At 63.0% G+C, this 12,360-nt stretch overlaps 1 protein-coding gene across 2 annotated transcripts in view; it reads right to left on the bottom strand.

The window, feature by feature from the left end:
* TPCN2 (two pore segment channel 2) overlaps positions 1 to 11,773 on the bottom strand; it is a 29,519-nt gene extending 17,746 nt beyond the window's left edge. For both annotated transcript variants that reach the window (XM_032414540.1, XM_032414541.1), the window contains exons 1-7: positions 11,608 to 11,773; positions 7,727 to 7,791; positions 6,930 to 7,006; positions 6,378 to 6,555; positions 4,673 to 4,789; positions 887 to 993; positions 287 to 359 (exon numbers count right to left, since the gene is read on the bottom strand). In XM_032414540.1, the coding sequence (XP_032270431.1) occupies positions 287 to 359; positions 887 to 993; positions 4,673 to 4,789; positions 6,378 to 6,555; positions 6,930 to 7,006; positions 7,727 to 7,791; positions 11,608 to 11,719 (729 nt within the window). In that variant the 5' untranslated portion in view covers positions 11,720 to 11,773. The remainder of the gene's footprint in view (positions 1 to 286; positions 360 to 886; positions 994 to 4,672; positions 4,790 to 6,377; positions 6,556 to 6,929; positions 7,007 to 7,726; positions 7,792 to 11,607) is intronic.
* Positions 11,774 to 12,360: the final 587 nt, after the last annotated feature.

Below are 12,360 nucleotides of genomic sequence, written 5' to 3'. Positions count from 1 at the left end.
CAGGGCAGGAAGGCGAGAAGAAAGGAGGGAGGGAAGGAGAGTGGGAGGGGCCGCCAGGCTGACTAGCCCTGAGCCCGGGAGGCCCCAGGGACAGGCACACGAAGACTGGCCACTCGAAGAGATACCTGGGCTCTAGGTGGGCCACCACTGACCCTGGTTACGAGGCTAGGGCAGGCAGCCTAGCCGGTCCTCCACCGCCGCAGGCCCGACAACTACCTGGAGGACTGGGCCGACCTGTCCATCAAGGGCCTGGGCTCCAGACTGGGGACCGAGCAGAGCACGGTACCTTCTTGCCTGTGAAGAGCAGCATCCCGAACATGGTGAAGACACACAGGTGGACCAGCAGCAGCAGCAGGACACTGGGGAGAGGGATGTGGGTGCTCAGCACAGGACACACGCCCCACGCACCAAATGGGACGGGGGTCTAGGGACAGCCGGCCCGAGCACTCAGGGAGCTCCCTGCCCCAGAGCCTGACCTGCGCTCAGCACTGGTCCTGCCCTAGGGAGCCCTCTTTCCTTGGCAGGGACAATCAGTTCCCCAGGGGCATTTCCTGGGGCCCCAAAGACCCCTGGACTCTCAGAGGGAGAAAGGCCACATCCATCCATCTGGCTGGACGGTGAGGGGTCAACCATGAGAGCCCCTGGGGGAAGGGGACTGGAGGCAGAGGGAGGCCAGGGGGGGCTGGGCGGAGAGTGGGGGAGGTGGTCCCAGCCACAGCGGGGACGGAAGGGGAGCATCCGCAGGGCTCTGCAGCTGTCGAGCAGAGGGTACAAGGCCACTAAGGGGCTGCCAGGAGGCCCCCAAACACCCACTCACTGGCTTCCCCAGGCCGCAGTCCCGGTGCCCCCCGACGGCACGCAGGGAGCCCTGGCCCCGAGCCCCCACCTGGCCATTTCCGGCAGCGAAGACCTGATACACTTGAGCGTCTTCTTCATCAGGGACGAGTTCTGCATCAAGAAGAAGGGGCGCAAAAGCCTCCGAATCCGCAGGGGCTGCAAGACAGAGCAAGGGGCTCTCCAGTTCCACCCAGGCCCGAGGCCACGGGTGCCGAAGAGCCCCCAAGCCCCGCTCTGGCCCCTCCCGGCCACCCGCTCACAGCCCCGGCCTCCTTGTCCCCACACTCCCCCACTCCGGCTCCGCATCCTCCCCCCACCCCTGCCAACGGCCACCCTCTCCCATCAGCCCTGCAGCCACAGCGCCATGGGGGGCTCCACACCTCCCTACGACGCTCCTCCCCTGCCCCCACCCCTCCCAGCTGCAGCCCCACCCCTCACGCACACACAGCTGCGGGCCGCACTCTGCACTTTGCAGCGCCCGCCTGCAAACACACTCACACTCAGCCTCCGTGTGCACGCCCTACACGTGCACACACACACACGGGTGCACACACAGGCCCCCGTTTCCTCCTTCCCCTCTTCCCTCCTGTCAGAACCAGAGAGGCCCTCCCACCCCCAGTCTGCAGGACCACCTAGCCTCAAGGGCTTCCCTCGTGCCCCTCCACCCGCCCCCCACGTCCCTGCCCCTGACCCAGCCAGTGCTCCTGTCTGGGGTGCTAGCCCCAGCCTCAGTGACCCCCGGGCCCGAGTCTGCCCAGCTCCTTGCGCCATCTCCCCCGTACCTGACCCCCGAGCGCTGACGCCCGGAGCCCCTTCCTCTCCTGTGTGGCCTCTCGCCTTGGGGAACTTGTCAAGCTGCACGGTTTGTTTTTTTCTTTTTTGGTGGTTCTTATCTTTTATACAAAAGCAGAGCTACCTTCTCTCTTGCAATCACCCCATCCTGGGCCGCGTGGTTGTGTCATGTTTATGCTCCATGGCCCATCCCAGCTCTCAACTCGACTCCCGCCCCACTGGGCATCTTGTCTTAGAAGGCCAGCTGACCACGGCCCCTCCCTGCCCAAGGCCTAAGGACTGCCTGGAGGCCCACTCTGGCCCGTCCAGGGGCTGCCACCCACCGTCCTGCGGCTGCAGCCCTCAGCCCACCCCTCTGCTCAGCAGGCGGGCTGTCCCCGTCCCTCCCATGCCGGCGTAAATGCCACCTCCTCTGGCACGGCACCTGTGGCACTACGGGACGCCACGACGTATCTGGGGCTTCTGTGTTCTAGAGGGCTCTCTCACAACAGAACGAGGGCCCACCAGCACCGGCTCACAGCGGACCCTCCAGGCTGTCCACAGGATACGGGATCCCAAGGCCCGAGTCAACCTCCCTGGCTACACACATTCTCAGAAGGGGGCCCAGCTCCCGGCACAGGACCAGAAAGCCCAAGAAAACAGCAATAAATGGACACCCAGGGCTCTGCCCACCCGCCCACCCGCCCCCTGCCCCCGTGGGCTGAGGGACCAGCGTCCCCGGCTCACCCATAATCCGCTCACTGCCCTTGGATGGAACCTTGTCTCAGCGCCCATATCCCGAGTTTCTTACCCACCCCTCTAGGCCAAGCAGCGGCTGAAGGTCCTACCGGCACCCGCACCCAGGGTCCGGGACCCTCACCTGTAATCAGACTTGGAGCAGGGTGCAGCTCATACCTCCTGCCAAGAGCCCTCCCCATACTGGGGCCACATCAGGGTCATGGACACAGGGACGTGTGGCCTTTATGAAGGATGGGGAGCTACCGCCACAGGACTCAACACCAATGAGCAGCCCCTGGTGAGGCCCACACAGAATCACAGCCCACCAACTAAGCTGCAGATACCTTGTCTCCCAGGAGAAAGAGCCACAGCAGAGTCGTGACCATGGCCTACCCAGTGACCGGTAGACCATGTATGATCGGACCCTCTGGGCCACAAGGTAGAAACAGACAAAGAGACTAGGCTGGAGCAGGGGGAGGCCCATGGTCCGCCCCACCCGCCCTCCCTCCCCCGGGGCCCGTGTGAGTTCTTTATGACTGGCCAGCTGGCCACAGAACCTCAGGCCTCGTTTGGAGACGGTTCTACCCAGAAGCGGAGCATGTGCAGCGCTAGGCCTCCATCAGGAACCCCCCCGACCCGAGGTGGTGCTGAAAGGAAAGCATTTTGGTGGCCAGGGTCCACCCTGTCCGTACCGAGAAAGGTTAACACTTCCCACGTGGCGATCAGGGCACAGAAAGAACAGGCCCGACAAGTGGGGACAAGGTCCAAGGAGCATGCGCGTGGATGGGCAGAAGGAACGCCGAGACAGATCATGTCCAGTAATGTCCGAGCCTTGGCCCCCAAGGCCACCATGGATGGGCTGCCCTCTAGAAGCAGAGCTCAGCTCCGCTCACCCACCCCGATGTGGCCCCCTGGCAGCTGGGGGGTGACTGCAATGGGCCCCGTCCCCAGGCAGGGCGCTGATCTGCCCTCACTGGGCAGGCAGGCACGTGCACCAGGGGCTCTGAGCACCAGGACAGAACCGAACGGCAACTCCTCCTTTTCCCAGCCCACAATTCAGTGCCCTGCCGCTCTGGAAACGTCCACCCCGGGGTGGGTGCTCCACCGGGGACACACCGGAAGATTCATGAAAAGCAGGGTGGGGTGCTGGTGGGCACGCACCGCTCCGACTGCCAAGGACAGATTGGGGTGCGGCTGCGCAGAGGGGCAGGGAGGTCCAGGTCGGGGATCCTGAGGCTCACCCAGAATGAAAGACTAACAGAAAACCCCGGGAATCACAAAGGCAGGAGTACCGAGGACACGGACTGGCCGGGAATGAAGGTCTGGGTCCCCATTCAAGGTGAAGAAGCCAGAGGAGCCGGGGAGCCGGCTGAGGCCAAGGGCACAGGGACCCTGAGCAGGAGGAACTTAGAAGGATCAGTCAGGGCTGCAACCAGTCACAACGCAAGTCTGAGGAGCTGCTCGCCGCTTTCCTTGCCTATTGCACAGACGCGGGTTTGTACCCGTTCACGAAGCTCTTTCCTGAGAGGAAGTGGGAGGCGGGCACTGTGCCGTCCATCCTCCCCACCGGCTCTCCTTCAGCAGCCTGCTTACTCCTGCCAGGGACGGCACCGGGGACAGGCTGGGAGGCCGGAGGGGGAGATGCGACTGCTCCCTGCCGTCCCCTTGCTGGCCCCAGGGCGGTACCCACGCCAGGGGCTGCCAGCCTCCTCTTCCTTCAGCGCTGCCAGAACCAAGCAGTCTCTGGAGGGGCCCAGGGGATCTGCACCCCTCCAGGGCCCGGAGGGCGGGGCGCCGGCTCTGGGGGCCCCTGCCCTGAGCTTCCTGCAGCTTCCCGCCCCGCCGCCCCCACCCTGCCCCCGTTCTGCTTTGGCGGTTACTCAACACCTGTTTAAGCTTCTATGTGAATTCTCTTGGCTAAAGTGCCCGACGGGTTTGTGTCCCTGACTGGCCTTGATGGACCAACTTTCTTTCCCCGCTTCTGTCCTATCTAGTCACAGGGCAGTGCGTCTGGGTGGGGGGCAGGACGGGACACTGGGCTGACACGGGCTTTTCCCACTGCAGCCCACCCAGAGCTTCGGCCATGTGGCCAGGGCAAGGCCCTAGGGCGGCAGGGGACCCAGCCGGTCGAGGAGCTGAGCTGGAAAGTGGCGAGGCAGGGATCAGGAGTCCTCGTGCCCTCCCCAGGCCTCACTGACTCCTTCTGCAAAATGGGACAAGGCCCCATGGCCAATGGCTGACTGAAACGCTAGGAGGGTGGGCAGGGGGCAGGGGGCAGGCCACCCAGAGCTTCCTGCTCCCATCTCCAAGCCGCCGCACTACCTACCTCCTGGCAAACCAGACTCAGCGACACGATCCAGTCCATGAGAGACACGACCAGCACCGCAAGGTAGGCCAGCAGCCAGAGGCTCATCCGGAACTGGGCCCACCCAACCAGGTAGCTCTGCAAGAGAGGCGGGGGGTGAGGGAGCGAGCGGGTGAGCGGGCAGCCCCGCAGCAGCACCAGCCCCATAGCCAGCCCGAGGCCGTCAGCACGCCTGGCTGAGGCTGGGGCAGCCAGAGCAGAGAGCGCTTCGGCGAGCGGTGTGGTCTCCTCGTGACTTGGGGAGCAAGAGGCTGAGCTCCCCACCCAGCCTGCTGGTGACCTCGGACAGCCAGTGACCTTGGGCTCAGCACTTAACCACTCCGGCCTGCTTCCACATCGGTAACAGGGTCTGAGCCGTCCTGCCCATCCCAACCACCAGTTTAGCTTATGCCCAGGAACCATTCTAGAAAAAGCCATTCTGGAAAAGAGGCTTTGCCAATTGAAGCTCTAACACCACACACGCTCCACTTCTGGTTAGGGCTGGCCCACACCCAGAACCGTCTATAAACCAGGCCTGAGGGGCGCCTGGGTGGCTCAGTCAGTTAAGCATCTGCCTTCGGCTCGGGTCATGATCCGAGGGTCCTGGGATCGAGCCCTGCACCAAGCTTCCTGCTCAGCGGGGAGTCTGCTTCTCCCTCTGCTCCTCCCCGTTTGTGTGCGCGCTCTCTCAAATAAGTAAAATCTTAAAAAAAAAAAAAAAAAAAAAAATCAACCAGGTCCAAGGTCTTCCTCTGTGGCCAACTGGCCAGTCGTCACGAGCCCCACAGACAGCAGGGGAATCCAGAGGTCATTGCGTGCAGATAAAAATGTACACTCACTCTAACTTGTGAGACTTCCCAAATGCACCAACCATTCAAAAACTACTAATGAAAACTTCTCATCAGTTTCAGTTCCAGTTTAAAAACCCCCAAACCTCCTAAATGTATCCTGGGCTGAAGAAGAAACAATGCAAAGCTGCCCAGGGCCCTCGCCCACGGCCCTCAGCGTCAGCAGGACAGCCCAGCAGGGGCCGGGCAAAGGCACCCCTGACTCTGGGGACAGCCCGCTGCACTGTGGCCAGCCGTGTCCCGAGGGCCCAACGCTGGAATCACTCCTGTCTGACAAAAGGAACCATGCATGACCCGCAGCCAGGCTCGGCCTCTCGGCCCCTCAGCGTCTCACTGGGAAGCCATTAAGGCTCTGAACCTCCGACACGGCCCAGAAGCTCAAATGAGCAAGGCAGGGCCCACCTCCAGCTTCTGGAAGGACTCGGGTCAGAAAGAATCTAGAGTCGGACACACAGCACGTGGCAAGAGGCCCCTTTCCGCCCCATGCCCACCTCCTCCTGTGTTCCTCTTCTCGTGGGGGTGGGAGGCTGGGCCGTGAGAGAGACCACTGGTCCTGCCTTATTCTACTGGGGTCTCTCCTCACAGGGGCACGGCCAGACCCTCAGCCACCCGCAGAGAACCCACAAGGCTGTGCACCTGGCAGGGCCGAACCGAGGCTCAGTTTGGTCTGGAGAGGGCAGAGAGCTTCACCAACCAAGGCCTCTGCTCGGAGGGTCAGAGGGCACAGTCAGAGAAAAAGGCAGCTGGCTCCAGGAGAATAAAAATTAATCAGGAAAGCAGCAGACAGGCCGGGAGAGCACTGGCCCGTGGGCTTGGGCACCTGACGGCGCCCACCTGACCTTCACAGAGACGTCAGCCGCAAAGACCAGCAGGCAGAGCACCTCGACGCTCTCGGTCAGGCCACAGGGTGGGTCCCAGGGGGCCGAGCGGTAGCGGACGTCTGCGGTGCTAGTGAGCGAGGAAGGGGTCTCGATAAAAGCCAAAAACAGGATCAAGAAAATGGTGAAGCTCAATATCCTGAAAAAAAGAACAAAAACTAATGAAAATGCACGAACCAGCAGGGCTCTGGGCCCAAAACTAGATCTGCAGGCAGGATGCCTGGGACGACAGCAGGACAGACTCCATGGTTTCAAAAGGACGCCATGCCTCCTGCTTTGTGCCCGCTCTCGAGTGGTCAGATAGCGGTACTCAGGTCAAAGCTCGATGGCCACGGCTGAACCTCTTCACCGGAAGAGCCCCTCTTTCCTCGGGCTGGGCTCCTTTCCAGGAAGGAGGGGAAAGCGGCTCCTTCTCCACCTTGGGGAGGGGAAACCTGCCTGGACCCTGAGGCCGGCCTCCCCCCACCCAGCCAGGCCGCAGGGACCCCCCGCTGCACGCCTGCGCCTTCTCACCATTGGCTCGTGTTTGAGTAATACAAGCGGTAAAGCCCCATCGACCTGGCGTCCATGCGGTGGTTAATGGAGCGGTACTGAAAGTGAACACCACACAGGGGAGCGTGAGTGGGGGTCCCCTCGGAGCCGCACAGCATGGCCAGCCACAGGCCGGGCACCCACTGACCCCACGACAGGCCCCAGGCAGGGAGACGGGCTGTGGACCAGAGTCCACTTGCACGGCACACGTGGACAAAGGGCTCTCTCGTGACCCTGCGGGGCACCCAAAGCCTCCACGGCCCTGCATGGACACCCACTTCCAAACGCACAGCTGTGCCCGCTGCCTGCCTGTGAGGCTCCCCCCTCTGCTATACAAGGCCCCCACCACTCTCACTCTCCAGGCCGCCCCCCAGCCTAGCCGCCCATATGGCACGTTGCTCCCTTCCATATCCTATTTCCCGAATTGAGCCTGGGTGTCATTTTCCAGCAGGGGACGGTCTGACCAGCTTTGGGCATCTCTCAGAGGACCTGGGACAGGCAGGCACACGACAGGCCCTCAGTAGGTGGTAACTCAACGAAACCAGTCACTGATTCTAGGACTCAAGGGAAGAGCACCCAGCACCCACCTGCTTTAGGGAGGACTCCAGGCGAGCCGTGCCCACAGGCCCCATCATCACTTTATGATGACCACACGGGCCAGCCACCGAGGCGCCGGCCCCAGGACAGCAAGGAGGGGACCAGCAGGGCAGCCATCACCCAGCCCCCACAAAACGTGAAGAGGAGCCCAGGCCCAGCCACTGGGAGTAGGTGCTGCCCACCTGGATCGCATCTTCGATGAAGACAGCAGCCTGGTCAAAGCAGAGATCCCGCCTGGACCGAGCGCCTGCAGGCAGAGAGAGCACGTCGGGGGACAAGGCTGATCACATGACACTCACCAGCTACAGGACCACTGAGATCAAGGAAAGAACCTGGAGGCATTCTTCTCCAAGGCTCTGCAATGAGATGCCTTTCGCCCCGCAGCAAGTCCGCCCAGGACAGCGCCCCAGGCCTGGCCCGGTGCCGGGAGCGCGCTCCATAAGCGGGCAGCTGCGGCCCCCTCCTGCCGCCTTCACACACCAGCACTCGGGGGTGTCAGGGCGCAGGAGGACGGATGGGGCCCCTGGTGGGCCTCCCGACTATGCAGGGCCTTCAGGACACGTCAGGCGGCTGGAAGCCTCATCCCAGCACCCCCGCCCCCTGCCCACGGAGGAGCCCTAAGCTGCATGCCAGGTCAGTCCCTGCAGCCTTGGGTTCCGACCACTGCTTGACCCAAAGGGAGAAGAAAGGCATGAGGAGACGTGGCTCTCAGCAACAGAGGAACCCCACGGCCCGAGGTCCATGCGAGAGGGTGCAGCCCAGGCAGCCCGGGCCCCGGGCGGGAAGCAGACCGGCACGCAGCCCCCAGCACCCCCCAGCCCAGGGCTTAGAAACGAGGGGGCAGCTGTCTCTGCTGAAGATTCTACTTTCAGCTGTGGTCCTTTCATGCCAGCAGCAGTTCAGCTCGTACGGAGAGAACGCTGCTACGTGCCTGCCTCCAGAGCAGAGGTAGGGAAGCCCGAGGCAGCGTGGGCGGGCGGTGGGCGGCTGTCTGCTGTGCCCACCGCCCCCAGGGAAGCAGCAGCCCCTGTCCTCAGGGCTCCTGCCGCAGGGCCCCGGGGGCCAATCAGGGACATGGGGGACCCTGGACAGAGGTAGGAGGCAAGACTCCAGCCTGGCTCTGTCATCACATTGCTGTGTCACCCAGGGCAAGTGCCCACCTCTATCTGGGCCTCAGCTTCCCCCCATGTACAACCTCCATGCTCGCCCTGAGGAGCCCTAAAAGTTCTCCCAGAGAGGCTGTGAGGATGGTGATGGCCTGCTTCCCCTGACGGCATCCTGGGAACTGTGATCAGACAACACTCTGGTCTACTCCCTGCTGTACCCACAGAGCCCAGGACCGTGCAGGGCTCAGCACAGTGTCCTCAAAGCTTCTTTATGGAGTGAGTGAACAGCCCTGAGGGGAGGCTGCGGAGCAGGGTGGTCTGAGGGCCCACAAGGGGCCCCATGTTACCCAACCCCGGGATAAGAGATGAGATCGCCACCTGGAGAGATCTAAGGATACAAGCTTCTGAGACAAGAAGAGCCTGTGGGCTCGTTCTAGGCCCAGATGCGGGGTGCAGCTCACGCCCAGGCAAGCCATCACAGGCCAGGGGTGTCAGGCACCCCGGGAACCGCCCAGCACACATCAGACCTCTGGCCTGGGCCTCGGGGCACGAACCTCAGGAAGGCCACCCCACCTGCTTTGTAGCCCGACACCAGCAGCCAGGGGCACCTTGTCACAAACCCTCGGTTGTGAGCATGTCACAGCTTCCCACGAGTCCCCAGTGCTCCTGGACAAAGTCCACCCTGTCCCCACCTGGCACTACGGTGCCCACCTCACCCACTCACCACCCGTTCTGCTGCTTCCCCCTCCCTATGCCCTCCACGCCGCTCATCCTGAACTTGGCAGAGCCAAGTTCTCCCAAGACTCCAAGCCCTTACCCAGGCTGTTGGCCCTAACAGGAGCACTGTCTCCCAACGTGGTCGTCCCCCACCCCGGGTGGCAATCAGCGGGCACACCAGGTCGGAGCATCAGGGTAGAACGTCTGCCGCAGAGAGCAGAGGACAACAGGGGCACAAACACCGCGCCCCACAGCGGCCTCCTCTTCTTCCTGTTCCAGGCCCCACCCTGCACGACCCGCCTGGGGCCCCGACCAGCACCCTGATGACCCTGGGCAGGCCCCCTTCACCTCTGTACCTCAGTACCCCTCACCGGTCATACACGATGGGACGGATGTGCAGACTGAATGGGTTGCTGTAGCTATCTGCTGCTTTTATTCTAGAAGCCCCTTCCATAGTATGGTGCTCCCGCGTCCTCTGACTTTTCCATAACCAGAAAGAGGATGACTCCCTAACCAGGAACAAGAAGAGGACACAGCTACCCTCGCTCTGTGGCCGATGAGGGGAGGCTGGGTCAGAAGGACCTGACTGCAGGGTCTGGGGGGCACCCAGCAACACAGTCGCCCCACCCATCAGTAGGAGGATCCGGCTGCAAGACACGCAAACTCGGTGCACAGAGACCCCACCTGGGAGCCCCCACAGGAGCTTGAGGGCAGACCAGCCGTTCTCAGTCCCCACCGCCCCCGGGGCCAAGCAGCCTAGCCAGGGACACTCAGAACACAGGGTGTCCCCTCACATTCTCAGGAGCCCTCATGGAGGCCATGGCGTCCGGACAAGGAGCCCTTGCTCACCATCCACACTGCCTGGCCCTGGCTCCTACCTTACCGTGCAGGTCTCACGTGCCCACCGTCCACTCGGCCAGGACCGGGACCTGTGACAATCACGGTGCGCTGCCCAGAACGGCCCTCAGCACCAACTGCACCAGCTCTGCCACTGGCCGGGTCCTGCGCCGAGGGCATTCCCAGCATACTCTCCGAATCCTCACAACACCCCTCAAGTCAGCCCCTCTGACTACCTCCCTTTTATTAAAGCTCAGAAAGGTCAGGCAACCTGCCAAGGTCACACAGCCAGAAGGGGCGGCACCAGAAAGGCACTCTCACCTCCAGACTCCAAGTCTGCATGCCCTATGTCCCTTGCCCAGGGACCCATGGGGTCTGGCATGGGCTGGATGGAGAACTTTCCTGGGGACAGCCTCTGAGATGCGCAGGCAGGTGGCTGCCCCCGCCTCTAATTATCCCATCTCCTGTCAGGAACCCGCCACCCCCATAGTCCATGGATGGGCACACACCACGGGCACCTCCCAGACAGAGGAAGCAAGCAAGCCCAGAAAGCGAAAGTGCTCCTGGAAGGAACACCCAGCATGACACTGGCCGCAGCCGCACCAGATCCCAGGGCTGATCCTGGACAGGTCCCGGAGCCTCTGTGGGCCTCGGTTTTCTCCTCTGTAAAATGAGGCTGAAGCCCTTCCATCCCTAACCCACTACCCAACCCCCTTGCCGTCTGCCGGAGACAGATGGACTCCACCCTCCGGCCCTCCTCGGGATCAGCAACTTCTCTGCTGGTAAACAGGAAGGGCAGGAGGGAGCTGCAGAGGGCAAAGGGAGGAAGCTGCCCTGCTCTGGGGAGGCCTGCCCAACCCCAAACTGAAGGGGGACCAGCCTCTGGGGAGACTCCAGCACCGAGACTGAGAGAGTAGACTGAAAGGACTCCTAAGTCTGCTCCCAGCTGGGCTCGAACCCCACCCCAGCCACTTCCCGGCTGTGTGACCTTGGGTAGGGGAACGCCCCTCTCTGTGCCTCAGTTTCCCCCATCATAACCGGGAGGAAAACGGAAGTGCTGCCTCCTAGGGGCCACCAAGGCGATCCGCGAGCCCTGGGTCCACCCGAGGTCCATCGAGGGGGCTGCACGGGACTGGGGGGCGCGGGCGGCCGGCTAGGCGACGCCTCTCGGGCGGCTGGTCGGAGGCAGGGCGCGACCCTGCAGAGCGTGGCCGACCCTGGCGCCCGCTCCTCCGCAGGGTGCAGCCCCCCGCCCTCCGGAGGGCGGCTCCCCTCGCTCCCCGCGCCCGCTCAGACCCCGACCCGTGGGACGCGCCCGCAGCGGCGACAGCGGACGGCGCGGAGCCGGCAGGACCGCACGCACCACCCCCGCGGCCCGCTCCCCTCCCTGGGCCGCCGCTCACCAGGGCCGCCGCGGACGCTGCGGCAAGCGGCTGAGTCCGCCGGGCAGTCTCGGCCGCTGCCGCCCCGGGCCCCACTCAAAAGCGGCTCCGACTCCGGCCGGAGGTCCGCCATGCAGCCGCCGCGCGCCGCCGGGACCCTACCAGGAGCGCAGGACGCCGAGCGCGAGCTCTACCGCGCAGGCGTGGCGTCCCCGCCCCTGGAGGTCGGGAGGAGGAGCTGACGGCACTGTGACGTTGGGGTATGCCCCTTCGCTACCAGCCAATAAGAATGGAGGGTTCGCGTGGAGGCGGGGCTTTCCAGGGCCCTGCTTCTCAGGGGGTGGGGCAGCTTCCTACCCGTAGGGCGGGGCTCTAGGGACCTTTTAGGGTTGGGAGGAATACCTTCCCGAAGAGCGGTGTCAGCCCCTCCCGGGCACCGGTTTGAAAGGCAGATTCCTGGGCCCTCCCCGAACTGCTGAATCCGAAACTCCGGGCAGGGCCCAGGAATCTGGGTTTTGCTTGTGAGTGTTGGGTACGTGGGGGTCACGACCAAAGGACATCCCCCCAAAACGGAACTTGAGTTTACCCTCTGGTAATGAAATTAGTAAGATTGAATATAATTAAGAGTAAGGTTTAAAAAGACAACTGACACACTTGAAAAAAATATTTACAACATATACATGAAGTGTTTCCAACATTAACCCATAAACAGCTGTTTTCCATTGCTGCTGTGACACATTTCCGCAAATTTACCAAAAACCTCTGCCATTTATC

The sequence above is a fragment of the Phoca vitulina genome, unplaced genomic scaffold, assembly GCF_004348235.1.
Source record: "Phoca vitulina isolate PV1807 unplaced genomic scaffold, GSC_HSeal_1.0 scaffold16, whole genome shotgun sequence".
Lineage (NCBI taxonomy): Eukaryota > Metazoa > Chordata > Mammalia > Carnivora > Phocidae > Phoca > Phoca vitulina.
Note: the sequence above shows the minus strand (reverse complement) of the source record. Positions and strands in the feature narration are given on the sequence as shown.